The sequence below is a fragment of the Sminthopsis crassicaudata genome, chromosome 2, assembly GCF_048593235.1.
Source record: "Sminthopsis crassicaudata isolate SCR6 chromosome 2, ASM4859323v1, whole genome shotgun sequence".
Taxonomy (NCBI): Eukaryota; Metazoa; Chordata; class Mammalia; order Dasyuromorphia; family Dasyuridae; genus Sminthopsis; species Sminthopsis crassicaudata.
In genome coordinates, this window is record NC_133618.1 from 462,144,367 (window position 1) to 462,172,054 (window position 27,688).

The 27,688-nt window shown below is 36.2% G+C and overlaps 3 protein-coding genes across 4 annotated transcripts in view; 1 reads left to right on the forward strand and 2 right to left on the reverse strand.

Moving 5' to 3' along the window:
• Positions 1–250, reverse strand: part of FBXW2 (F-box and WD repeat domain containing 2) — a 35,092-nt gene extending 34,842 nt beyond the window's left edge. Inside the window, exon 1 of one of the 2 annotated variants that reach the window (XM_074292921.1) lies at positions 93–250. In XM_074292921.1, the coding sequence (XP_074149022.1) occupies positions 93–161 (69 nt within the window). In that variant the 5' untranslated portion in view covers positions 162–250. The remainder of the gene's footprint in view (positions 1–92) is intronic. The other variant, XM_074292922.1, reaches the window with a different exon arrangement.
• A 2-nt stretch (positions 251–252) lies between these two features.
• Positions 253–3,933, forward strand: B3GALT9 (beta-1,3-galactosyltransferase 9). Its single transcript, XM_074284819.1, has 2 exons — positions 253–294; positions 2,699–3,933. The coding sequence occupies exons 1-2, from the start codon at positions 253–255 to the stop codon at positions 3,800–3,802; spliced, it is 1,146 nt and encodes a 381-aa protein (XP_074140920.1). The 3' UTR covers positions 3,803–3,933.
• A 2,850-nt stretch (positions 3,934–6,783) lies between these two features.
• PSMD5 (proteasome 26S subunit, non-ATPase 5) lies at positions 6,784–23,883 on the reverse strand. Its single transcript, XM_074292920.1, has 10 exons — positions 23,661–23,883; positions 13,659–13,803; positions 13,261–13,374; positions 12,402–12,530; positions 11,402–11,511; positions 10,641–10,783; positions 10,107–10,298; positions 8,918–9,027; positions 8,257–8,397; positions 6,784–7,332 (listed from the first exon to the last, which is right to left on the reverse strand). Exons 1-10 carry the CDS (start codon positions 23,831–23,833, stop codon positions 7,075–7,077), a joined length of 1,515 nt encoding a protein of 504 aa, XP_074149021.1. The 5' UTR covers positions 23,834–23,883; the 3' UTR covers positions 6,784–7,074.
• Between the last annotated feature and the right edge of the window lie 3,805 nt (positions 23,884–27,688).

Genomic DNA, 27,688 nt, shown 5'->3' on the forward strand with positions numbered 1-27,688 from the left:
ACACACAGTGGGTCAGACGAACTCAAAATCCCTTCTTCCCCACCTCGGGTCGCCCCGCCGTCCCCAGCCCGCGCAGCCCCCGCCCCACACACCGACTCGCGGCCGCCGCTTGGATTCCGCAAGCTCGGAGGGGAGCGGCTTCCGGCGCCGCAGTACGTCATCTTCGCGCGCCTGACTCGTCCCCCGGGAACTGACGATTTAGGTAGGGGAAGGGCGAGAGGAGGCGACACTAACCGGAAGTACTCCGAGAGAATGTCTGACCTCCGCTTCGCGAGGAGCGTGAAGGAAGCATGCGTAGTAACCCAAAGACGGAGATGATTGCCAACCTGCGCCTATCTACGGGGATATAGTTGGGAGAAAATATAAAAATTAAAAAAAAAAAAAAAAAAAAAAAAAAGGCCTGTGTAAAAACCAACGGTAAGATGAACAGGAAACGCAGTAAAGTCCCTCTAGAAAGTTGTCAGGATGCGGTTTTAAAAGAGCCTTTCGTCTCCCATTGCCAGGGCCTGCCTCGCTATTAATTGGGAGTTTCTGTGATTGTTCCAAGTATCTGATTCCGTCTCATTCACAATTTTTATTCCTACCTTCTTATCATCAGCTTTTTTGGAAATATATTCATTGATCCTGGCTTCCTAATAATTTGGAAACTGAAGCAGTGAAATTTATCTGAAGTTCAAACAAGTCTTATACCTTATGTCAGTGTTAGAGAGGGACTAGACTCATTGAATGCAGGTGACAACTTTCACACCTGAAAGTAGTTACACAATTAATTCAAATCATTTTACAGGTGAGGCCCTGGCTCAGCTATATGCTTAAGATCATAAATTTAGCAGCAAAATAGGTAGTACACTCCAGATTTTTTAACTCTATTCAACTATATACTGCTTCTACAAGAGCTACAAAATATGTTTTGATGGTTTTAAAACAGACCCCCCAAAAAATCCACCTTCTCTCCTTCCCTTTTCTTATGCTAAGAGACTCAAGAGATCACCAAATGTCAGGGGCAGGCCAACTTCCAGCTCAACACATATGCTAGGGACTTTATTAAAAAAAAAAAAAAAAGGTCATTTAGCCAATCCTAAGGCACAGGATCACACCTAGAGTTGTAAGGAAACCCAAAGATCATCATTTCATTCTACAGATGAGAAAATTGAGAGCCAGAAAGGTTTAGTGTGTATCCCCAAAAAGGGAAGAAGAGAATGTGTATTTTGGGGGGCTGGGTCTTCTCATGCTAGAGCCATCAACCCACTGTCATCACAGTCTATCAATGGATCCTCGTTTAAATCCTTTAAATGCACATATTCCAACTGCATGACCTACAAAATCCTGCATTATTTTTGTCATCTACAGGACAGTAATGACTTCATAAGATCATCTAATCCAACCATACTGAAAAAACTTAACTAGAAAAACAATTTAATTCAAGTAAACAAATTATTGCTTACAAGGATAAACATAACTCCAGATATCATGTCCCATACCTCATTAACTGTTTCTGACATCAAGGAACAGTTTTTTTTAATGATTTCCTACAGTCTTAGAGACTAATGAATTAGGCAGACTGTTCTATTACTTTGGGTTTTCTCCAACTGCAATATGATCAGTGTGTTTGTGTGTGTATGTGAGCATGGGCATTTCTGTGCATCCATCAAGTAAGCTGGAACAAAGGATCAAGTTGATTAAAGAGAAACCTTATCCTAAAAGTTCCAGACATAAAGTGTTTCCACTTCAGTTACAAATGGACTCATCTTGTCTATACATTTGAACCAAAATCCGTATCTGGACTAAAGTGCTTTGAGAATTCCGAACTCATTCACAGATAATATGCAGGTAAAACTTTTTTTTTCCCCCCAATGTTTAAGGCATTTGTTACTGTTCTTGTGAGAGGCAGAGATTCTGAATTATAGATAACCTCGCTTCTATAATGTCCTAGGCTAAATACAATAGTAAAAGTTTGCCATTTTTTTATGTTGCAAGCAAACTAAGAAAATGAGAAATTCAGATTGTACTGCTAAATGAGGACCCCCAGATAATTACAGATTTGAAGACTGAAAGAATCTTAGAGCCTATAGAGTTTAATCCTCTCATTTTACAGATGAATAGAAGTTTTTTCTCTATTTAATTGATGTGAAAGTGAAGGTGGGAGGCTCTATTATACAAACCAGTGAGAATGGGTTCAAGCTCCCCTTCTCCAACTCAGATCCTTTTCAGTAGATTTCTACTGATGCCACACCACAAAACAGACTATAGCAGTTTCTTGTTTGTTCTATTTTTCCAATTAAAAATTACTGTGCATTTCTCTTTGAACAGGAAACCATGCCGTTTTAATTTGGTGCCAATGAGCACTTGAGTTCTTTCATAAATATGAAATATACTGGGATATCTGTAAAGTTATGTTTGCACATTATTTTGTTATATATTATCTAAAATTATTTATACATAAGTATTAATAAAACACCTTTGAAACATGGGTCAGAACCAAAAATGCATTTCAAATTATACTAGAGTTGACAAAAAATTGCTTGGCAACTAGAAAAATAGAACTTCTTGTATTAAAGGAGAAACAAATTCTGTATAAATGATAACATCAAAAGCTAAATCAAATGAGTAATAGTAAATAATTGCTTTCTATTTTAAATATATTTCCATTAATTTCAGATGAGTGCAGACAACTACTATATGTTCTCTTCTTATTTAGGTGACATTCTGTAAGCTTCGGACTCACCAATGGTGCTTCATTTTATTTAATGTCATCTTGTTTCATGCTCTGCTCTTTGGAGCTGACTTTGTGGAAGAATACTTTCTACAATCATTACCATATGTAGATGTACGAGTTCTTGAGATTAAGGACAAAGCCAGAAAATTAAATGTGGAACCCTTAAAATATAACTTCTCAAAATTTTTTATCTTGAGTCAGAAGGAGGCATGCAAGGGAGAAGATATCTTTTTACTCTCTCTTATCTTTAGCAGTCCAGAAAATGGGTCAAGGAGAAATTTGATAAGGAAAACCTGGGCTAATGTGACCACTATACGAGGATATCCTATAATCACATTATTTGCCTTAGGAATGCCAAATCTAGGAACCTCTCAGCAAGACATCAATATGGAATCTAATAAATACAGAGATATTATTGAAGGGTTTTTCCTGGACAGTTCTGGGAACCAAACATTAAAGACCATCATGATGATGCAGTGGGCTGTAACTTTCTGCCCAAATGCTATGTTCATCCTCAAGGTCAATGAAGAGTTGTTTGTCAATCTCCCTAGCCTGGTAGACTATCTCCTCAACTTAAAAGACCACCTTGAAGACATCTACGTGGGAAGAGTCATCCATCAGGATATGCCCAACAGAGATCCTCAAAGCCAGAATTTTGTTCCAGTTAGTGAGTATCCAGAAAAGTACTACCCCGATTACTGCAGTGGAGAGGCCTTTATAGTATCCCAAGATGTAGCCCGTATGATGTACGTGGTTTTCAAGGAAGCACCTTTGGCAATACCTGCTGATGTTTTTATAGGAATCTGCGCCAAGTATGCTGGCCTCATACCCATCCATAGTTCACGGTTTTCTGGGAAGAAGCACATTAGGTATAATCGATGCTGCTATAAATTCATCTTCACATCCTCTGAAATGAATGGCGAAGAAATGCCTCTTGAGTGGAGGGAAGTAAATGATGGGAAAGAATGCACTTTGCTTGAAACCTATTATGGGTTGGTCTCTTGCAAACTTCTAACTTATCTTGATAGTTTTAAAAACTTTAATATAGCACCTATAAAAAATGATGCAATGTATTTTGCTAATTAAGATTTCATTTTCCTACAGAAAATATATGCTTTACAACTTCCCTTTCTGCTATCATAGTAAACATTCCTCTTTTTGTATTTCCCCCCAAAGGCTTAACTATAAAAGTCTTTGCAATTATTATTTTGTCAAGAGAAGCCCTTTTATTCATGTTCCAAATACCAATGATCTAACAATTCCTAAAGAATTTAACTTAGCATAGAATTCTTTCTGCAATCAACTTGTTTGTTTGTTTTTTAAGGAATGCATTAAATTTATTTCTGCGAAGAATTGCCTCTTATTCTTTTTAATTATAGAGATTCTTAATAAGTCAGGACAATTCAAAGACAATCATATATGTTAATGGAACTAGCTTTGCATTTCTTTTGGTCTCTGAAGACTATATCTGACATGAATTACCTGAAAAAAATTAAATAGGATTATAGAATTATTTTAAAATGTTTCTCAATATAGTATGCATGCAGCAAATGAGTCTATAAATTTAAAAAATCATGTTCCATAATCTACTTTTAAAGAATTATATGTACCTATTACATAGAAATCTTAAATTTTATTTAGATGTCCAACTTCTTTGAGTTAGCACATTTCGTTCTATGCTACTAATTTTCAGAAGTTTTTTAACAAGTCCCAAACAGGCCCCACAATACAAAAAGGATGCAACTCATTCATTCATTTGGTGGTGGTGCACAGTATTGCTCTCATAAGATGGATGAGAATTAACCAGGATTAAAGAACTCGAAATATATATTAAGAGCTGAAAGAAACCTTAGAGGTTATTAGTTATAAATTTCTCATGTATGAAGTGCCTCAAAAATCTCAGTTATGTACCCTCTACTTTTGTGAGAGCTGGCAAGGACATCAGAGATCACACTGCCACCTAATTAATTTCCTATTTAGTAGGTAAAGAAATCAAGGCCCAGAAAGGTACAGTGACTTGCCTAAGTCACACTACTAGTAATGGAGTCTATTCCCAAATCTAATTCTTTTTTAATTCCAAATCCAAATTCTTCTATTATCACCACAAACTAAAATTATTTTTAAAAGGAATTTTAATGAGATTAAAAAGGGAACATAGGATGGATTTTGTATATGTTGATGCTTCAGCAATTTCAAAATACTATTTTAGGATCTGAATGTCTTTTAATTCAGCAGATCTTGCTCTCAAATTCTTGAAACTGAACCATATTCTTCTCTAAGCAACTTGCTTTCCAAATTAACACTATTACTTTATCAGAGGCAGCGAAGTAGTAAGTAGATGAATTTGGAGAGTTGTTCTTACTTTAAATCTGGTCTCAAACACTTAATAGATGTGTGACTTCTAGACTAGTCATTTAATCTCTTCCTCAGTTTCATCATCTGATAATAATAGCACCTATCTCCCAGGATTTTTTTGAGGATCAAATATAGTCATGTTATTGGTTTAGAAGTATATTTCTTTTCTGGTAATAACAATAATAGTTAACATCTAAATACAGCTTTAACGTTTGCAAAGCACTTTACAAATATTATTATGTTTAACCATTATGTCTGCTTTTAATAATTCCTGACTCCCTTCAAAGCATAGCTATTCAAATGGCCCCTTTCCTATGATACCTTTTCTGAACCTTCCAAGTATTGATGCTTCTCCTTAAGTAATTACAATGTATTATGTATTTTACATACATACAATGTATGTATGTAAACACATGTTGTTTCCTTTAAGAAAAGCATTTGAAAGCATTTTTACCTTTGTATATTTCAATGCTTAATATGTTGCTTAATATTTTATAGTTTTTTTGGATAGAACAGTTACCAAATTAATTTGGAAAAACTCAATTTATTTCAAAACATTAATGTATGAAAAAGCAAGTCATTAGGTGTACTGATGTGTTATAGAAGTAATAGAGATGGAAAGAGAACCAGCTGGGCAAGTCAGGAGATCTGAGTTCTAATGAGTGTTGCTACCAACTCATTGTATGACCTAGGGGGCAAGTTACTTCCCTTCTCTGGGCCTCAATTTCCTCATGGATAAAACCACAAGATCCCAAAGGTTCCTTCCAGCACAAAAGTTATACAATTCCAAAACTCATCTTTACCAAACTGATACTAAGCTCTTTGATTTAGGGCATTGTGCAAGGTACTAAAGAGGTGAATGGTTAATTACGATAGGGGAATATTAATAGTTATTAGCTGTATAAAGGTCCCTTCTAAGTCTAATATCCTGTTTGTAGTACCTCAAGCCTAGTACCTATAGAGACATACTAAGTGCCAGATCACTTCAAATTTTAACATTCAATGAATCCCAGTACTCTATAGGAAACAGAAGTTGTAGAGTAAGAACACATCTTCAGCAGATATTGCCAGGGAGAGTTTTTTAATCAAATGTAGCAAGGGAAATAAGGGGAAAGAGTCACAGATATAAAAACAGAATAGATGCAAATCATTAATTACTGCAGAGTTATCAAAACAAGATTTCAAATTGGAAGGGTTTTTCCCCCTGGATTTTCCTTAAGTCACAGAATGTCTTATTTTCTTAGAAAGGACAATTATAAAAACTCATCTCAAAAGCTCACCAAAGGGACCTTATTAAAAATGGTTTACTTGCATCATAAAGATGAGAACACATAATTTTAGGGGTCCATACTGCTTTATAATCTAAAGAAGATGCACATCCCAATAGGGAAGAGGTAGTGGAGTAATGAACAAAAAGATATGCCAAGAATAGAAGAGAATTCCTAATTTAATTTGCTTTTTTTTTTTTTTTTTTTGAATAAAGCACTATTTGTGGCAGGGAGCATTTTATATTTAGGCATTTCAGGTCAAAGAATTCCAGCATTTGTGGCTATATACATATATATATATATATGTGTGTGTGTGTGTGTGTGTGTGTGTGTATATATATATATATATATATATATATTTTTTTTTTTTTTTTTTTTTTTTAAATATATTCTGTTTTGGCAAAATCATGTGTATTTAGGAAGCAGAAAAATACTCAGTTCAAATAATGGCCAATCCCCTGTAATGTGAAATATTTTCCTTTTGCAATCAAAGAGCTCCAAACCCATTCCACAATGTACTTAAAATACAGCAACAACAAATGCATAGTTGTTAAGTCTATCTTAAACATACCATGATAATTTTTTTAAAAGTGCAATTATAGCTAGAAGTATTTTCTGTTTTGTTACATTAAATACAAACCCCTCCCTCCTCAAAACAAAATAAAACAAACCCAAAGGTCTTTGGAAGATGTCTTGGTCATCAAGGTTGGTCCCCTAAAATGAATTTTGTGGAACTCATTCTGCTCCTTCCACAGCTGTAGTTGAAACAGACTTCACAAAGTATGGGCCTTCACTCAGGTAAGCTCTCAGTCTTAAATAATATTGGTTTCCAAAGATTTCTGCAATTGTTTTCGAGTTTGCAAGGGCTTTCACTAGTTCATATTTGGCATCTTTTGAAGCTTTGTCATGTTCCACAGAACGATCCACAACATATTCCACAAAACCTGGGCTATTAAACATAAGTCTCTGAGCCCAAGGTTGGTTTGCAATGGCCTAAAGATAAACAGAGAAAGAGAACAATTCCTTTTTAATCTTAGGAAAAAGAAATGGAAGTTATAAAGACAACTAAGAAAGGAAGCTCCTTGAAGATAACTTATTTGCAAAATTGATAAATGTTTCTATTTACAGCATATAAAATATTCTTCTTGGAGCAGCAAGCTGGCAGGGAAGAGCCCCAGTGAAGTCAGAAAGACCTGAGTTCAAATCAGACCTCAGACATTTAATATTTCCTAGCTGTTTGACCCTGGGCAAATCACTTAACTCCAATTGTCTTAGCATGCACAGGCACAGGCACAGGCACACACACACACACACACACACACACACACACACACACACACTCTCTCTCTCTCTCTCTCTCTCTCTCTCTCTCTCTCTCTCTATTCTTCTTAAACCCCAATCAGAATAAATATACCTTACAGATCTGGAGACCACAGTTGAAAGAAGTTAAATAAATTGCCATTGTTACATCATAGCTATTAAGTGACACACCCCAGACTAAAACCCAGGCTTTCTGCTTCCAGGTCAAATCCTTTTCCCACTACATTATGGAATCTCATCCACTACAGAACTCTGAATTTTGCATAATTAAAAAACTGGATAATGAATAAAGAAATTAAAAAAAGAATTAAATAACATTATATTAGATCAAATAGGAACTCAAAAAACTGGGTATGCCTTGATTAAAATGTACTAGACTAATTTCTGCAAAGTACAGGAAAACTCCCCCACAAAATTCCATAGTTTATTACTACTTTTTAGATATTTATGTTTCTCATGAAATCAAAAATTTCAAATTTCGTTACATCCTTAACAATAAAATCATTATCTAAACAACAGGAATTTCTTTATTAAATTAAAACTACTTTATAACAATTATATTTGGCACTTTGGCTAACTTTGGAAGGAAACACTTACTGTGAACACTTTTAATGCAGCACAATGCAGCTCAGGAAAAGGTTGGGTGCTGATTCCCCTAAAATGTTCCAGTGGTTCTCGAGTTAAAGATGAGAACCAGAATTCTGTCATTCTTAGGAGATCATCAGTCTGTTGATCATGCTGTAAGGCAAAGAGGGAAACACTCAATATTTTCAATATGGTAATAAATAACACAAAATTTACAGCTAGAGCCCTAAAAATCTTTTGGTTCAAACCCTTCATTTTACTATGAGCTCCAGGGAGGTTAAGTCACTTGTCCAAGATCAAACAACCTGTAAGCAGCAGAACCAGAAGCAAATCTAATTCCAACATCTTCACAAATATGGCTAAAAAGAATACAGGATTGGTAAAACACCTCAAAAAATACCTTCATGGTCATGGTCAAGCCTTTTTACTCCATTGGACCCCAATTTCTACACAAAGAGACTGGACCAGATGATCTCTCAAGTTACTTCCATCTCTAGGATTCTATGGCAAATCTTATAGTAACACTAATTATTTATGGCATTATGCCCATACAATGAGTAAGGATAGCACTTGCCTGACAAATGTCTTGATTTAAATTCTAAAACATCAAATCACACGTATTTAGTCTACAAACATAATCCATGAATCTCTATCAACATTCTCATCTACTTACTGGTAAATGAAGAAGAGATGAAATTGCATCCAAACACCTAATTTTTAGTTCTGTTGAAGCATTCTTTGCTTGGTGTCCTATTCTCTTTAACAAGTGTTCAAATCGACTCCCTTTGGAAAATGAAAAATAAAATTGTATTAAAAGACATTCTCTAACTCCATATTACAAATAAATGTACTTTTAGAGACTAAATGAATGTCATGAAAACATGTACCTAACTACACCTATACATATAAACACACATACACACACACAGTCAGTGATTTTCTAACTCTAGTCCAAAAATCACTTTTTTTTTTTTCCTTCTTTTTCTGAGGCTGGGGTTAAGTGACTTGCCCAGGGTCACACAGCTAAGAAGTATTAAGTGTCTGAGACCAGATTTGAACTCGGGTCCTCCTGAATTCAGGGCTGGTGCTCTATCCACTGTGCCACCTAGCTGCCCCCTAAAATCACTCTTGAAACAGTCTACAATTCTTATCTCTTTGTTTGGGAATCCTAATGGTTGTCAATCAATATTTCATCATAAATACTGATTGCTTCTTATCATGTCTTATAACTAGTGTTTTGTTTGTGATCTTTATTTGCATTGTTTTATCATTATAATATCCACAGAACTATTTGTTATCCAAGATGCTTATTTACTTTGTACCTAAAGATAAAACATCAAAAGCATTATTATCATTGTAAATCTCTATGTTTTATGCAGTGGTAAACTAGATTAGTGAAGGGATCAGAGTCCTTGATCTGCCATAAAGTCAGCATGATCTAATAAAAGAAATACTAGATTAAGTGTTTAGTGATTTGGGTTCTAGTCCCAGCTTTTCTAACATTCTGTATGATTTTGAACAAATCATTTCACCTTTCTGAGTCCATGTCTCCATCTGTAAAATAAAGTTGAAGACTAGATGACCAATAATGTCTCTTTCAGAACTAACATGAAGTGATTCTATAAGTAATTAGTGCACCAAGACAATTCTGATCCATTGCAAATTGGAATCATTAGTAAGTTTCAAAAAGTGACTTTTTAGGACTAAGTCCAAATTTGTTAAGATTGTAAAAACAAAACAAAACATCAACTTTCTGCGATAGGTCAAATCTACCAGCATGCAACTTAATGATAAACAAATGAATTACTTCTTCATCAAATAATAAAAACTTCTTTTAGAAATCAAAGACAAACTGTACCAACCTGTTTTTTGTAAAACCTGTTTTCCTTCCACATTTGAGCCCAGGATTCCTAGGGTGTCTACTGCCACTCCTATCATGGTGGGGTCCTGACCTTCTGCCATTTCAAAGACTTTTTCTATAAAGATTGGGTATCGTTCACAGATCTGCTGAGGGCTATCCACTATTGCCAAGTTGCCAAAAAATTTGACAAATCCTAAAGAAAGCCACAAAGAAGCAATATGAACCAAGTAGCAAAATAGCGTACACTGGACTACAACTAACTTTACTTTGTGTTTTCACATAACTGAGCATAAGAAGAAAAATGGCTAAAAGTTCTGAGCATTGGGGGGACATTTCAAAAATAATGCCAACAGAAATATCCAAACAGGGAACCAGAACAGATAGAATAGAGGCGTCAGTATAAAATGACTTGGGTCTCTTCTAAAAGGAGTCAGTTCTAAGATCTTTTTTCAAAGACAAAAAAAATCCTCGCTCTTTTTCTAAGAGGAAGATTCAGTGATTGCCTCTATTACAAAAGAAGTATAATATTTATTACCTGGCAAATAGAAACTGGAGAAAGGATCTGAATCAGCCCCAACAATGATATTAGAAATTTGATCAATTATTCCTTCTTGGGATAGGTACTGTCGTCCATGATGAGAGTATGCCAGTGACGTCACCATTTCTATACATGTGGCTCTGCAACATATAAAACAGACCAAAGGATTTTTAATTAGCTAGCTTCAAAATACTTTTAATGAAAAGTATATGCAGTTTCAGATTAAAAGCATTACAAAATTGAACCATTCAATCTGAGATACTCAAATGCTGTTCCTTCCAGCTCTAACATTCTATGATTCTGTGACTTTGTTTAGGAATATTACTAATTGAGGTCACATTTATAAAACACAGGGTAAAAGGTATGTCTTGATTTTTTTTTTTTCCAATAATGAATGATGTTTACATTGGCTCCTCTCAATTAACAAATACTATGAAATACCATGGGATCATAAGATAGAGTAGAAAGAGACCTTATATATCATCTAGTCCACCCCCCTCCCTTCTTCTATGAATAAGGAAAATGAAATCAATAAAGATCAACTTTACCAAATTCATATAAATAAGTAGGTAGAAGAGCCGTAACTTTAACCCAGGACTTCTAACTCAAAATTCAATGTTCTTTTCACTATCATTGCCTCTAATGAAGGCTCTAACAATCATGTCTATATGGTCTTTTCTTCTAAGGGTCTATTGGGAGCCAATTCAGATGAACTCCAGGCAGAAGTTTGCTTTCCAAAATCACCTTGTTCAACCCACCTGACTAGCACATCATCACCAGTCAGCTCTCTAATGAGCTGGGTTACCAATCCGCTGTTAGTACAGTATTTTAAGGATTCTGGTGACACAGAGGCAATCTCCACAATCAGCTAGAGTAAAACAAAAAACAAAAACAGAGATGTAAAAGGAGCCAACCAGTATAACTCTGGTTCTCAATTTAACCTAAAATAAAGACTGAAGGAACTTAAAATAGTATTTTTAGTTCTAAGGAAAACCAACACATGCCTCTACCCTGAGCTTAAATTTCACATAATACTTATTGCCAACAGAAAAAACTATATGATGTTTTAAAAATTTGCCCTCTGTTTTAAAGCAATGATGAATGTTAACAATGTTGTGTTAGTTTAACAATGATGTATTAGTTTAAGGTAAGAACAGAACCAGGAAAAAAAAAACTTTTAGTCTTTGGTTTTAATCCTATTCAAAAGGAAATTCAGTTTGCAGACAGTCCCCTAGTTCAGGATTTAGGTTCTATCTATTCATAGGATCATAGGATTCAGAGTTGGAAGGGATACAAACAGTTCATCCCTTACATTATAGGTCACAAAACTAAGAAAAATAAAGGGACTTACTAAAATCAGATAAATATAGAACATCTCAGAGATAGTATTTAAATCCATTATCAACTATACTGTGTTGCTTCAATCAGGCACTTAATAAATATTTGCTGGGTGTGTGTCTTTAAATTCTTTGTGGATAAGACCCCTCCATCCTGACAAATTTTTGTATTCCATATTATGTAGCAATTTGAAAGGCAGCTATGCTCACCACTATACCACCAATGCATCTAGCAATTTGTCATGTACATAGTAAACAAATACTTGTTTGCTGATTGAGCTTTATATTGGAGCATTTGCTGTAATTTGTAATATGCTGTCATTATTACACTTTAGCATGATTTTCCTGGATCACTATCTTCTGCAAACAGATCTATAGTACATTTTGGTATAGATCATATAAAGAATAGTTTTCATCTTACCTCATAGACCCTGTACCGTACGATGTCACTTGTTTTCATTACATTTTTCAAGTCATCTAGTAGGGTGCTTTCAAATAAAGACTCCAATCCTGCTTGAGTTAGGGATATTCTTGACAGTGACTTGATAGCCTTGCAAAAGGAAATAATTTTCTTAATTATGTAAGCAGAGGAAAATAACAGTTAAAAAAAAAAAAAAGTACTTTATGAAGTGTTTCTCAAGTTATTTCATTTGAAACTCACAATAATACAAAGAGAAAGAAGAGTTATAATTTCCTCCCTTTTATATTTTGGGAAACTGATGATCAAAGTTAAACTACAAGCTCAAAGTCACATAGTAAGTGGCAATGCCAGGTCTTGGGCTCAGTATTGGGCTTCTTTTCACTATACCATGCTGCTTTCCGGTAACTGAAAATAGCAAGCTAAAAAAAAAAAAAAAAAAATCAATAGCTTACAACTAAGAAATTTTTAAAAGGTTTCTTCTGATAACAATCAAGTAAATAAAAATGATACTATGTATTCCCAAGGAAAGGAATAAAAACTTATCAATTTGCATTCATTTGACAATGCATCATTGAGATACCTCATAAAGTTTCAATTCAAATTCAAAATTAACTAGCCACGTAAGTCCTTCATGATTTACTATAAGATTCCCCTATCCATTTTTTTTTCTTTTTCTTCCTTTCTTTTTAAAAGAAATTGGCTTCTCTGCTTTTTTTTTTTTTTTTTTAAACAAAGTCTAGTGGTTTTTATTCTAAAGAGAATTCTTATTCAGGTATAGTTGGACTTAGTTACCCCTGAAATACCTTTCAACTCTGAGATCCTGTGATTTTAAAGTGTTTCACAAGTCTAAAGTACTCACCGCTTTTGCTATAGACAATTTTTCTGCACCAATGCAATAAATTATTTCCTTTAATAATTCAGGACTATTGAGAATCTCAGTAACAGCCTCTGAATTTTCTACAATTCTTCCAACCTAAAAAATTACAAGACACTAATCAGTAACAGACATAGCAGGATGACAATACAAAAGTCAAATATCTGCATCTACTGAATCACACATAATCATTCGATCCCTCAATAAAATTCCTTTTATTATGCATTAAAGATCATTAAAACAGCAATATGAGTAAATGTAAATGCTGATATAGACCCCACTCCTTGTCACAAATGGATTGTAACTGTTTTCATATACCCACAACTCTGTAGAAAAAGAAAAATCTTGTGCAGGGCAGCATGTGTATTATTAAAATTCCATACCTGGGACAGAGTGAGGATTACCACAGCATCATCAGGGTGAGATAGTCCCCTATGCAGTTCATCCCTAAGGTTTCGGGCCACGTAGACTGGTTCCATAGCTTGGAGAAATCTCTCCAGAATGGATACACACAAGGTAGTCTGCTCCCTGAAAACCAAGACCCATCATTTATCAAGACGGGTAGAAAGGATGTCATGTAGGGGATGAGTAGAAGGGTCGTTTAACGTTCTGTTAAATTCCAGTACCTTTACTGCCTTATCAAAACTGATCTATAACTAGCACCAGTCTAAAGCTTTTCATGTTTGTAAATAACACCGATTAACTTGGGGGAAATACAAATACAGATTACCTGTATTTGAATAGCTAACAAACCACATTTTACCACTATTTGTGATTAATGTGCCTTTCACACATATGAATTTCTGGTCATTTGGTCCACTATTAGGGAATTCTAAAGACTCTTGGTCAAGGATGTTTTAGTTCAAGTGTTTAAGCAAACACTATGTATCTTGCCATGTGTTTGACACAATGAGAAAACTGACAAGTAAAAAACAATCTTTATCCTATGTAGCTTTTCACAAGCATGTTGGAGAAATGTTTTTCATATGAAACACATCAATAACAAAACAGTGTATAACTAAATGTAATAGTCTGGAATAGGGAAGGTATGATGTGACAAAGCCATATATATTAAATATGTACACAAGTCAAATAACAGGTTACTTAGCACTTAACTATTAATAACTTTGAAAGAAATTAATCATTTTTTCTCCTCCAAGCCTGTATCTTTGGAACTTCAACCTTTTCTACTTAATTCTCTCCCATACCAATCCTGAGGAATCTAAACATGTAATAACAAGTTCAGTCAGCTGCTTAAGATAAGGAGGAAAAGTGTGTAATACAATATGAAGACTAATGCAATCAAAAGCAGTGAAACTTGAATTCTAGTCCTACTTCTGGTAACTTACCATATAATCCTGATTATTAGTCAGTTCATTTTCTTAAACATATCTTCCCTCATGTCAATGGATATGATGAACTCTTAAGGACTCTTCAAATTCTAACATTATTCTCAAGTTTAGAATGGAGAGTATATACAAATCAATGATCTAGAGGCATATATTAGTATGTCATTGATTCAGAGTAATATGATTTTTTATGGTTTTCATTTTAAATAAATTTCTGGTTCTAGTTCTCACTTTTACTTCTTGATTCTGATCAGTTGCAAATGACCTATAATCTAGTGTACCGAATATACTGAGTAATAAGACACCTGTCAGCTCTCATTGAAATTATGAAATGGTCTTCATTCTTTTCCAAGGTAGATGACTTGCTATCATTGTTAATTTCATCTTTCTATTAAGTCTTTACAAACTAATTTACCTCTCATTTCTATTAACCTTTTTTCATTATCTATTGCTCTAAATTCAAATCAAACAATTTTTAACTTTTTTATTCATCTTTTATTCTTACATCACCTTGATTCCACACCCCACCCCAATTTCTTCTCCTATGGAGTCATCCTCTACAATAAAGGATTTAAAAAAAAAAAAAAAAGAAAAAGAAAAAAGAAAAAGAAAAAAAAATAACAACAAAACTAGGAAAACCAATTGATAAATAAATATATGCAATGGTTCATACTAATGAACTCTTACCTGAATGGGAAGCTAGCCCTCTTTTTCCAAAACAATTCTGTAACTCTATATTCCCTCTCTATTCTTAACATAAGCCATTTTCTGCTCTAACAGCTGTCCAAAAATGCCCATTCAATAAAATATCAAGCACTTTTACAATTCAGTGGAAATAATAACATAGGTACACATTCAAACAATATGATATATGAAATATGCAATGAGTGAAATGAGAGGTGGGAACAATGTGCTATAGGAATTAAGGGGATCAAAGTATACTGGACAAAGAGTCAGAAGACCTAGAGTTCCTGGCTCTGCGACCATCAGGTTGTATGTGACCAGGGGAAGTTATTTCAGCTCTCTACCATCTAAAACAAAAATTATGTAATGGCCAAGATTCTTTTAAGAAATGATGTGGCATAAAAAACAGAGGGATTGAAGTCAGGAAGACTTGGAATCAAGTCCTTCTAATATATACTAGATCTATTACCATAAGTAAGGCATAATCTCTCAGTGGTTCAGGTACTTCTCTAAGACTACAGACAGATATGTTGATTGTCATTGTAAAAGGAGTTTCCACAGTTCCCCCAAGACATGGAATGAAAAATCCAGAGGCTCTAGAAATTTCCTTCCAACTACAAAGTTCTGTGATAAATTGTGGACTTCAGTAAGGAAAATTAAGGAAAATACCACAGCAAAGTTAGCACAGAGCATGAGGAAGGTTAGACGTAGAAAGAACAAGTAAATGTCTACTGTGATTCACCAAATAAAAAATTCAGACCCTGTATTGTGGTTATGATGAGAAATGGACAAGAAGGAACAGATTCTAAGATACTATAAGGACAAAATCTATAGGATTTTATGACTAACTGAATTAGGAGCAAAGAGAAGTTAGGCATCTAAGTCCAGAAAGCCATATTAACATTTAAGAACATTACTACCCCCCCTCAAAAAAAAATCCAACACAATTATCTCAAACAGGGATATAGTCAGTATCAACTAGTACTTCTTAAATATTATTATATGTCAGGCACAGTGCTAAATTCGTGGGATAAAAAGATGGGCAAAAGACAATCCCTCTCCTACAATGTTGAAACAATTATGTACAAACAAGATCTACATGGGAAAAACTAGAAGTAGCCAAGAAGGGAAGGCATTAAGATTAAGGAGGACTAAAAAATTCTAGGAAAAGGTATGACTTTAGCTGAGATAAGAAGAAAGTCAAGGAAGCTGTGAGACAGATGTGGAAGAAAAGCATTTCAGGCATGCAGGACAGTCAATGAAACACTCAAAAGTCAGGAGAACGTTATGTCCAAGAAGCCACAAAATCAGTGTCATTTTATTGCACAATTAAATATAAGAAGACAAAGATAAAAAGGGGCTAGCTTAGCCAGGAAGGGTAAGATTTTACTTTAGATCCTGGAGGTCACAGGGAGCTCCTGAGGTTTATTGAAAGAGGAGAGAGGGGAACAAGAATAAAACTGACATGGTTAGATCGATTTAGGAAGATTAATTTGACTGCTGAGTGTAAGTGGGAAAAGACTTAAGGCAGGAGACTAGCTGTAGGCAATTACAATAATCTAGGAATAAAATGATGAGACCTTTTCTTAGAGGAGAGAAGAGAAGCATATACAAGAAATATTATAAAGGTAAAATCAATATGTCTTGTCTCACATGTGAGAGTGAGGAGTCAAAAATACTTTCTCTATTGTAAATCTGATTCACTAGAAATTATGGTGATGCTTTCCAAAGTAACAAAAAAAAAAAAAAAAAAAAAAAGGCTTTCAAAGAAAAATAAAGAGCTCTGTTTTAAATATGTTGAATTTAATATGTCTACGGCAGAGATAGCAAACTCCATCTGCAAAACTCTTCCACCCAGATTGAAACATAATTAGAAAATGTTTAACAAAATACAATACAAACCAGATATTATTTATGGTTTTCTAAGTCAACATACAAGCTGACCATTTCTATTTGAGTTTGACACAACCAGTTTATGGGAAAAATCTAATTGGAGATGTCCAGAGGCATAGATTGAAGGTCAGCAGAGAGATTAGGGCTCTGATATGAAACTATTGAAATTACTGAATCCATGGAAATTCTGAGATAATCAAATGAAATAGTATAAAAAGAGAAGAGAGTGAAATCTTGGGCTCTGATTATTGGGCATGATGCAGATGAATATCCAATAAAACAATAACAACAAAATCAGAGAAGTGATCAGACAGAAGAGAGAGGTGCTATGAAAACTTAAAGAGGAGAATATCAAGGAGAAGAGTGATCAACAGTGTAAGACATGGCAGAAATCAAGAAGAATATTGAGAAAAGGTCATTAGATTTGGTAGTTAAGACATCATTGGTGACTTTGGAAAGAGCAGATTCAACTGAATGATAAGAAGAGAATGAAAGGAAAGGAAGTGAGACCACCTAGAATAGACAGCCTTTCCAAAGAGTTTAGCCATAAAAGGAGTGAAACATAGCTAGCAGGGATTATGTGAGGCTTCCTCTAAAGATGGGTAAGATAGGACTGTTTTTGTAAGATAGTAGGGATACAATCACTAGATATGGAAGGATCAAAAATTAGTAAGGGAACAAGGATGACAAACAGAACAATCTGCTGGAAAAGATAGAATGAAATGTGAAAACTGCACATAGAGATGAAACAGGGATGAAAGAAGTGATAGTAATGGAAGTAATAGTAATAGAAGGCATCTCAGTGATGAGACGAGAATCAGAGGAAAAGAGGAAGCTCTTGATAAATTCTCCAATTTTTTTTCAATGAAATATAAAGCAAAGTAAAACACTGATATAAATCAATGCTATCAAGGAAGTTGTATCATCCGAATGCAGCCAAACTCAGCGAGTACAAAAAAAATAAAGAAAAGGTTCAAGATGAAATCTAGTTTGCTACTTTTTGAGTAAGTATTCCAATAAACACTAGGCTTTTCAGCACAGTGGAAGGTTAAAATAGCTTTAGAGAAGGAGGATGATGGGAGGGAGGTATGGGTTGAAAATAGAAATATGGGAGTGATCAGTGAGATTCAATCAACAACACTAGGTGTTTACAGTATGAAAGTACATTAATCAATGAGCAATGAGTTCAGGTAGATTTCTACTGGACACAGAGATATGACCTTGAGCAGAGTTGTCCAAGCAAATCAGGTAGCTGTCTATGACTGGGTTTCTGGAATTTGATGGAATGGTATAGGCATTAAATATTTAAAGGCATTTCTCTGCCTTATGTTTATATAAACATATATTTAGGGGAGAGGGTTTTTTTGTTTGTTTTAGATGAGGCAATGAATAAAGATTGGACTTAGAACCAGTAAGATTTATCTTTGGGAGTTCAAATCTGACTTCAGACACTTAATAGCTTCGTGACCCTGGGCAAGTCATTTTACCTTACTCCCTAGTTCTTCATCTATAAAATGAGCCTGAAAAGGATATGGTAAGCCACTACAGTATCTTTGCCAAGGATGGGTCACAGAGGCAGACACACAACATACATATCTTTTTAAAGAAAAAAGTATTCTCTCCCAGAGAAGGAAGATTATTACTTGGGTCAGGTTATTCAGTTGAACAATTTAATAAGCATTTAACTGTGTGTAAGACATTGTGCTAAACTCTCTGCCAAGAACTGAAGAACTATGTTAGGCAACTGTGGGGAAGTCATTGGAGCTGAGCATGAAATAAAGGAAAACTCTGATCAAGGGAAGGAATGGTACTATCTTCCTCCTTAGTTCTCTCTCACTCAGTAGTAGATAGTAGATAGAGTTTAGGGTGTTTTTGAGGCTTCTAAAGATCCTCTTCATACTTAGATTTTACTAAACTGGGCTTCAAGATTATCCATAATCTGGCATCACTTTGTTTTGGCAGCAATCTTCTTTCATACTACAATTCTAAATATATAAAGCACCAGCCAAAAACTATTCCTGCCCCTATTATGTACTGTCTGTATTTTCATAGAATCATGGAGTCCCACAGATGGAGGAGGACCTAAAAGATCATTTACTCCAATTTTCAGAAGCATAAATTCCTCTTGCTAACTTCTACCTATTGATCCAACTTCTATCTTTTGATGAAATAAGAGTTACTGATTTCTATTCAATTCAATTCAATAAGCATTTATTAAGCACTTGTGCCAAGCCCTAGGGATACAAAACCAAAACAAGGCCCTACTTTCTTTCTTTTTTTTATTGAGGAAATTGAAGTTAAATCACTTATACACCTAGGTATTAAGGGTCTGAGACCATATTTGAACTCGGGTCCTCCTGACCTTCAGGGCTGGTGCTCCATCCACTGTGCCATCTAGCTGCCCCAAAGCCCTAGTTTCAATGAAGGTACAATCTATTTGGGGATGTAAAGAGAAAGCTATATTTGGAATCAAAGGACATGGATTTAACCAACTATTTTTACATAAAAGTAGTGAATATTTGGGCAAATCACTCAATCTCTCAGGGCTTTGCTTTTCTCATCTATAAAATGAGGAGGCTGGACTACAGGATTTGTAAGGTTTCTTTCGCCTATAAATTTATGATACTATAAACTTATGTCACAGCTAAGTATATACAAGTTAATTTAAGAAAAAAGAGAACACTATTCTGTGTAGTCTTCTATCTTTTGTCTATACTCTCATTAGGTGACTTCATCAGCCCCAAAGGATTTAAATAACCTTTAAACCCTAATCTGTAGAACTGTCTCTATGTCTGTAGCACATTTCTTATTTGACATTTCAAAATGGATATGGTATAGGCATTTCAAACTCAACTTATCCAAAACAAAACTCATTATCTTTCCTCCAAAATCTTTACCCCTTTCCTGTTTCTTTCCAAAGCACTATTATCCTTCTAGTTACCCAGGTTTGGAACCCCATTGTTCTGTCAGAATCTTCAGCTTTCCCCCATTCAATACATTCAATCAGCTGCAAAATCTTGTCATCTACACTTCCTCAATATCCTCACATATGTCTGGTAGCCATCACCATAATTCATAAGGGTAAGGGAACAAGCACTTAGTAAGCCCCTATTATGTGCCAGGCACTGTGTTAAGTAAGCACTCTGCAAATATCATCTCATTTGGAATGTTTACAATTTAAGAAAAAGGCTAAGAGAGGCTAAGTGACTTGTCCAGGATCCCACAGCTACAGACTAACACTGGATTTGAATAGGTCCTCCTGACTCCAGGCCTCACATTCTATCCATTGTACTCAGCTGTTGCCTAATTCAGGTCCACAACACTTTTCACCTGAATTATTCTAACGTGAGCCACCTAACTTGTTTTCCTGCTTTAAATGTCTCCTCTCTTTAATCCATTATCACAGAAATGCCAAAAAAAATTTTAAGGGCAGAAAGTGACAGGTGAGTCTGTTACTCCCCTATTCAATAAACTAAAATGGCTATTATCTTTAAAATCAAATATAAGCTTCTCTGTTTAGCTTCATAACATGGTCCCAACCAGCCTCACTCTTCTTCCCACATTTTATGGTCTTATTAGACACCTTATTCTTCAAACATGACACTTCATATTTCCACTCTCCCCCATGTTTAATATTCATCCCCACCTTATCTTCACATGTGAGAATTGAATTGCTTGTAACCTTCAAAAACTGCTCAAACAGTACCTTATGCACAGTCTTTCCTTATTCCCCAGCTTGCTAGTATTCCCCCCACAAAAAAAAAATTTACTTTGTATTGGTTTTGCACATACTTACATACACAGTCTCCTTACATTACAAAGAATGCAAGCTCTTTGACCAAAGGGACTTTTATCTTTGTCTTTGTATCCCCAGCATTAAGTACAGCAGGCACTTAAAAATTCACATTAATTAAAAATTGGGGAGATCAAGAAACAATTCTCATAGGAAGTGGCTTGAAGGAGTTGAGGTCTAAAGGAAGCTAGTTTCTAATAGTAGAAGTGAAGAAAATGCATTCCAGCTATGGGTGACACCCTATGTGATTAGAAAGAGGGAGGAATAGCCAGTTTGGCTAGAATGAAGATGGATGAAATGAAACACTATATGATAAGCCTGGAAAAGAATATTACTATCATAGTAGCGAAGGCTTCATATGCACTGAAGAGTTTGCATTTTATTCTAGAGACAATTAGGGAAACACTGAAACCTTTGAGAAGATCAGAACCTTGCCTTAGTAAGATTTTGGCAGCAGCTCACAAAGATGAATTGCAGTTGCTGGTAGCCAGGTAATAAGAGGGAATAAGGCGATGGACTTAGAGTCAGGAAACTTGTCAACTCTGGCTTCAGACATTTGCTAGCTGTGTGATCCTGGGCAAGTTACTGAATCTGTTTACCTCAGTTTCAATATTTGTAAAAATTGGGGAAAATAATAGCATTTGCCTCCCAGGATTCTCGCGAGGTCCAAATATGATAATACATGTAAAAGTGCTTTAAAAATCTTAAAGTAGTATGTAAATGTTATTCATGGCAACCTGAATTAGGGTAATAGGTTAAGACAAGATAAAGGGACAAATCATAGTAACATGTAGATGAAACTTATTCAACAACTGACTCGATATAGAGGGAGAGAAAAGACATTAGAATCAGTTAACAAGCATTTATGAAGCAATTACTGCATGCTATTTACTATGATAAATTCTGGGGACCTCAAAACAAAGATGAAACAGCTGCTGGCCTCAAAGAGATAGACAGAATTTACATGTGGTTTATTAAAAAAAAAAAAAAAAAAAAAAAAAAGGACGATCCCAATATTGTTAAACTAGTAACAAGGATTATGATTAATAAACTTCCAAATTAACAGGAAAGTTTGGAGTTCTATCCTACACCTGCTGAGTTTGAAATGTTGATAGGACAATCAAGGAGACACATACAAAATACAATAGCATTTACAAATATAAGGTTCAGATTAGGAATGGAGACAAACATGTTGAATGGATGAAATCTTAAGAAGAGCATAAAGAGAGAAGGTCAACAAGAGGAACTTTAACGGCTAGCCATGATCAAAGGATGAGAGATGGATGATGATCCCACAAAGGCCTGAGAAATGTTCAAGACCATTAGGATAGGTCCCCGAGAGACAGCTCTTGAACACTTAATGAACAGAAAAAGCTGGCCTTGGAGGCAAGGTGGTTTGGATTTCTGTCTCATTTCTGATCTATACCTCCTGCCTAACACAGAAAATGCAGAGAAAATGAAGTCACCGGTCAAATCCCTAATTTTGTGCAGTCCTACATTCCTAAAAGACCATAAGTATCGTAGGGGTAAGTATTGCCTTAACAATCACCTTTGTGTGCTTTCCTGTCTTTTCTGAGTTTCCCTTCCATCCCTCACCATAGTGTGCAGGTGAAACTTGACTGGTCCTAGAAAGCTGAAAAAGCTTAGGACTATCCAAGACATCCCTCATCCTCCCAATGGAGTTATCGGCAAAACGTTATGAAACATCTGTGCAAGCTCGGCTCCCGTTGTTCTTCTGTTTTAAAGCTCCTTCAGTCTCCAGTGCTCTATGACTAAGCAACAAAGCCTGGATGGGAACCCAAAGAAACATACATCCAGCAGCCCCTGGGACAACAGACCAAGGCCTAGACACATGAACACTCGGGAAGGAGGGACGTGGGAGGATGTTTCTACAACACCCGTACAGAGGGAGAAGGGGAAGGCGGGGTGACTTAGGACAGCTCAGTTTGCAGAAGGGGGGAGCAGAGTGAGAGTCACTTACTCATGTGTTATTAATATTTACTATTCGCAGTCTGGTATTTGTACAAATGAGAACGCTAAGGCCCACGGTACCCACGTGGAGGGCCCATTCCCTGCTGTCATCACATTTCACAGTACGAACCAAGCGCACTCGAAGGGAACAGCGGGGCGATCACGGTCAGCTGGGTAAGGGTACTACCGTCCACGTGGGTGACTCCCAGGACGGTTAGACAGGGGGACTTCGGAACGCTTTCAGTTTTAGCTCTATTTATATTTCGGTGCATTGGGACGGTGCAAAGCAGCGTGCTAAGTAATAGCCCCGGGGGTGGAGATTAACGGTCGAAAAGAAGCTGGAAGAGCCTTAACCAGCTTATTTCTAGCGAAGAACGACCCGCGGCCCAGAAGGGTTAAGTCCCAAGGGACGGGAAAGCGAGAGTCAGGTCTCGAACTCTGTGCCTCTGCCTCCAAACCCGGGGCCCTTTTCCCGCGAGATCTAAAATCGAAGCTAGCAGGGCCTGGAGGCTGACAAAGCCGGGGCCCCGGGACCCTTTCGGGCCAGGAAGGTTATCCGGCCCGGCCTCGTCAAGCCACGCCTCCCGTGGGGGTGGGGGCGCATCCCCGCCGCGACACAACGAGCCACCACAGGAGCGGGCAGAGGGAAGCAGTGAGGGGAAGGGTGCTTGCCGTCCCCCCGGGATCCTCCTTACCGGTGGTTCGCGTTGAGTAGCGAAAAAAGAGGCCCGAGTCGGAGCTCGGCTGCCTGTTCCCGAAGCGAGCTGAGAGGCACAGCCTGGAGGGCAGCCTGCAAAGCCCGGAGCTCTTCCATCGGAGCCTCCAGCCTCGCCACTTCCCGCAGCAGATCTACTACCTGTGCCGCCATCTTTCCAAAGCTTCGCGGATGCCGGGTCGCCTCTAGTCCCACGCAACGCGAGACTCGGAGCGTCCCAGGATACGGTGGCCGAGAGGAGAGGAGAGAGGAGGAGGGGAGCTAGAAATAGGCGCCTGACTCACTTCTTCCTCGTGCCTTCCACGTCCAGCTAAGCTCACAATTGGCTGTGCGTGAAGCGGGAGAATTTCAACTATCCCTGCCCTGTACAAGTTCCCGCAGTGGCCCGTTACTCCCTTCCCCGCCCCTCCCTGCCACTTTCACTCAATAATATTTTATATTTTCCCATAACACGGAGAGTTTTCCACGTCGACTTTTGTAAGATTTCTGAGTTCCAGTTTTTTCTCTCGGAGGAGGGCCTCCCCTCCTCCACCCCTCCCCCATGACATGAAGTAATCTGTTAATAGGTTGCACACGTACAATATTAAACATATTTACACATTAGTCATGTTTTGAAAGAAGAATCAGTACAAAGGAAAAAAACACAAGAAAGAAAAAACCCAAAAAAGCGAAAATGCTTCAATCTTCCCTCAGGCTCCATAGTTCTTTCTTTGGCATTTCTCATAATGAGTCTTGGAATTGTACTGCTAAGAGCTAAGTCTATTGTAGTTGATTGTGTGGGTTCAGAGCCCCTAAACCAAAACTGACCGTTCGGAGACCTCTCAAAGTGAAGGCAGAAAGTCCCACTCTCGGGAAGTCCACATTGAGGAAAGCCAGTTTCACAGAACCAAGAGCTGGGTTAAATAAGCAGGCACTATCCAACCACTCCCCAAATCCCCTTACGCAATGCTTTTAGTCTAGAGTGGCTCTCTGTTACTTTTCCCTTACCTGGCGCATGGGTTGATAATGGGCTGATTAAAGATGAAGTAACTACATAAAAAGTTTTGTTTCTTCAAAGTCACATGATTTCTGAAAAAAGCAAAACTGAGGCCTAAGGCTTCTCTTACTTTAGCAGATAGTTTCTGAGAAATCCCATTGCTCACCCCACACATTGATCATCACACAACTTTGCTTGTACAGTGATCTCCTGGTTCTGCTCGTTTCACTCAGCATCATTTCATGTAAGTCTCTCCAGGCCTTTCTGAAATCATTCTGTTGGTCATTTCTTACAGAACAATAATATTCCATAATATTCATGTACCACAATTTATTCAGCCATTCCTCAGCTGATGGGCATTCCCTCAATTTTCAATTTTCAGAGACAGAACAAGAGAGGGACACAAGAGAGAGAAAGAATTATTATTATTATTATTATTAGAAGAAGAAAAAGAAGAGTCTTTTGAAATCTTTCCATCCATTACTTCATTTGACATTCACTTTAGCTGAGCAAGGGATTATTATCCTCTTTTACAGAGGAGGAAACTGAGGACCAGAGTAATTGATTCATTCCTTTCCACCCCACCTCCAGAGTACACACTGAATAGCAGGGGTGATTCTCTTCTCATATTTTCATCAAGTCTACTTTCTATGGTTGAGAATGTCATTTTCATTATATAGAGATGAGAAAATAGGCAATTGGGACCATAATTCTTGAATCCCAAGATTCATTCTTTCTTTCTTTCTTTCTTTCTTTCTTTCTTTCTTTCTTTCTTTCTTTCTTTCTTTCTTTCTTTCTTTCTTTCTTTCTTTCTTTCTTTCTTTCTTTCTTTCTTTCTTTTTTTAATGCTTTGGTGATTTCCCCTTTCCCACCCCTATGATTCAGTAATCATAGTAATCTTTCTCGTAAATCTGTTGCAGAGCTATCTTCTGTGCTCTCAAATTCGTCTCGCTGTTATTATGGATCTTTTCTGCAGAATGAATATAGTACTTGATTTGGAGTGCAGAAAAACTGAGTTGAATCCTACTGCATATTCTTTCTAGCTTTCAGATGATGAATAAGTTATGTTACTTCTCTCAGTCTAAGTTTAGTATCACTGATCTCAAAGGATTGTTTTAAGCATCAAATCAAATGAGATATGTAAATTGCTTTGTAACCCTTCCACTATATAAATAACTAGTTTTATTTATTCCTGTTTTTATTCCTGACTTATGGGTAATTGTAGTTTCTACTTTTTCCTGCAGTACATCGGGTACTAAAGTGTTAAAAACATAAATGAGTGTTTCTACTATGGGATATCATTTCATCTTTACTTCTTGAACATTTAAATGAATCTGTGATTTCATCCATGAGAGTCCTGTTGTGGAAAGACACTTCACTTAGAGTTATAAAGAACCAAGGTTCAAGTCCTAGCCCAGAAACTTAACCACCTGTACGACCCTGGACCAGTCATTTAACTGCTCTGTGCTTTAGTTTCTTCATTTGAAAAAGGAGGATTTTCACAGGTTAATTGTACACTATTTCAAAGTCCGATTCTTTTTGTGCAGCAAAATAATTGTATGGACAAGTATACATATATAGTATTTAACTTATACTTTAATGTATTTAACATGTATTGATCAACCTGCCATCTGGGGAAGGGAATGAAGGGAAGGAGGGGAAAAGTTGGAACAAAAGGTTTTGCAGTTGTCAATGCTGAAAAATTACCCATGCATATATCTTGTAAATAAAAAGCTATTTAAAAAAAAAGAAGAAGAAAAAGAAAAAGGAGGATTTGTAGGTTGCACTTAATGGCCTCCAAAGTCCTTCTAAATTTTAAATCTGTGATAACACCATCCCTCCAATGGTACTTATAACAAATAATCCATACCTCTTACTATTGCTTTTAGGTATGTTTTCTCATAAATCCTTTCGTGTTTGTGTCCATAAAATACTATGAAAAGACTGCCTGTCTTAAAAGATGTGCTCTTTTTTTCAGGGAGAAGTTTTGAGTTACTAAAAAAAGCACTTTGTAATTTCCTAAATGTAATCCAGATCACTCTCCTTCTATTCACTTCTGAAGCCAGCTAATTCTCTCTGTGCTGTACATGTACAAGATATATATACTAATGAGCCAACCTTAGAGGTGGTTCATTCAAATGTGACCCTCAATGAAAAATTGATATATGCTTTGTGCTATAGGGAGGAAAATTGGGGAAAAAAAGTCAGAAATCATGTTTGAAGAATAAGAATTGAGAAAAGATCAGGGGGCAGCTAGATGGTGTGGTGGATTGAGAATGCACCTTGGGCAAGAAACTTAACCTCAAGTGTCTCACAATAAAAAAAAATTAAAAAGAAGAAAGAAAAGAAGTAAGAAACACAAAAGGCTTATAACTATTCAGAGAATACTTTCTTTTTTTCTTTTTTTGCTGAGGCAATTGGAATTAAGTGACTTACCCACCGTCACACAGCTAGGAAGTGTTAAGTGTCTGAAACCACATTTGAACTCAGGTCCTCCTGACTTCAGGGGGCTGGTGCTCTATCCACTGAATCACAAGTTTAAGTATACCATGAAAGAGACTTTAAGAATAACAAAAAATGTACTAAGTAAATATCTGCTTAGAATAATTTCCAAATTACTCTTTTTTTAGTCCGCCAATGACATGTTAAAAGAAAGATAAAAATCAATGCCAAATTCGAAGAAATGATAAAAATAAAAAATATAATATTTAATTAAGGGAACTCCAACCTGATCTATTTAACCAACTTGAAATGTGGAAATGTAAAAAACAAATATCAGCACAGACCATTTACTAAGAAACCACCATAAATCAGTCTCCATAGTTATCATCAACATTACTAGCATTTATACAACACTTTAAGCTTTACAAAAGCAATAAATTTTAAAGTTTGCACACTAAATATTACTTCACTTTATCTTTATAAGGCCCATGGAAGATAGATGTAATTATTATCTCCATTTTATAGGGGAAATAACTGAGATAAACAGGTGAAATGACTTGCTTAGAGTCTTTATCCCTTAGCAAGTTAAT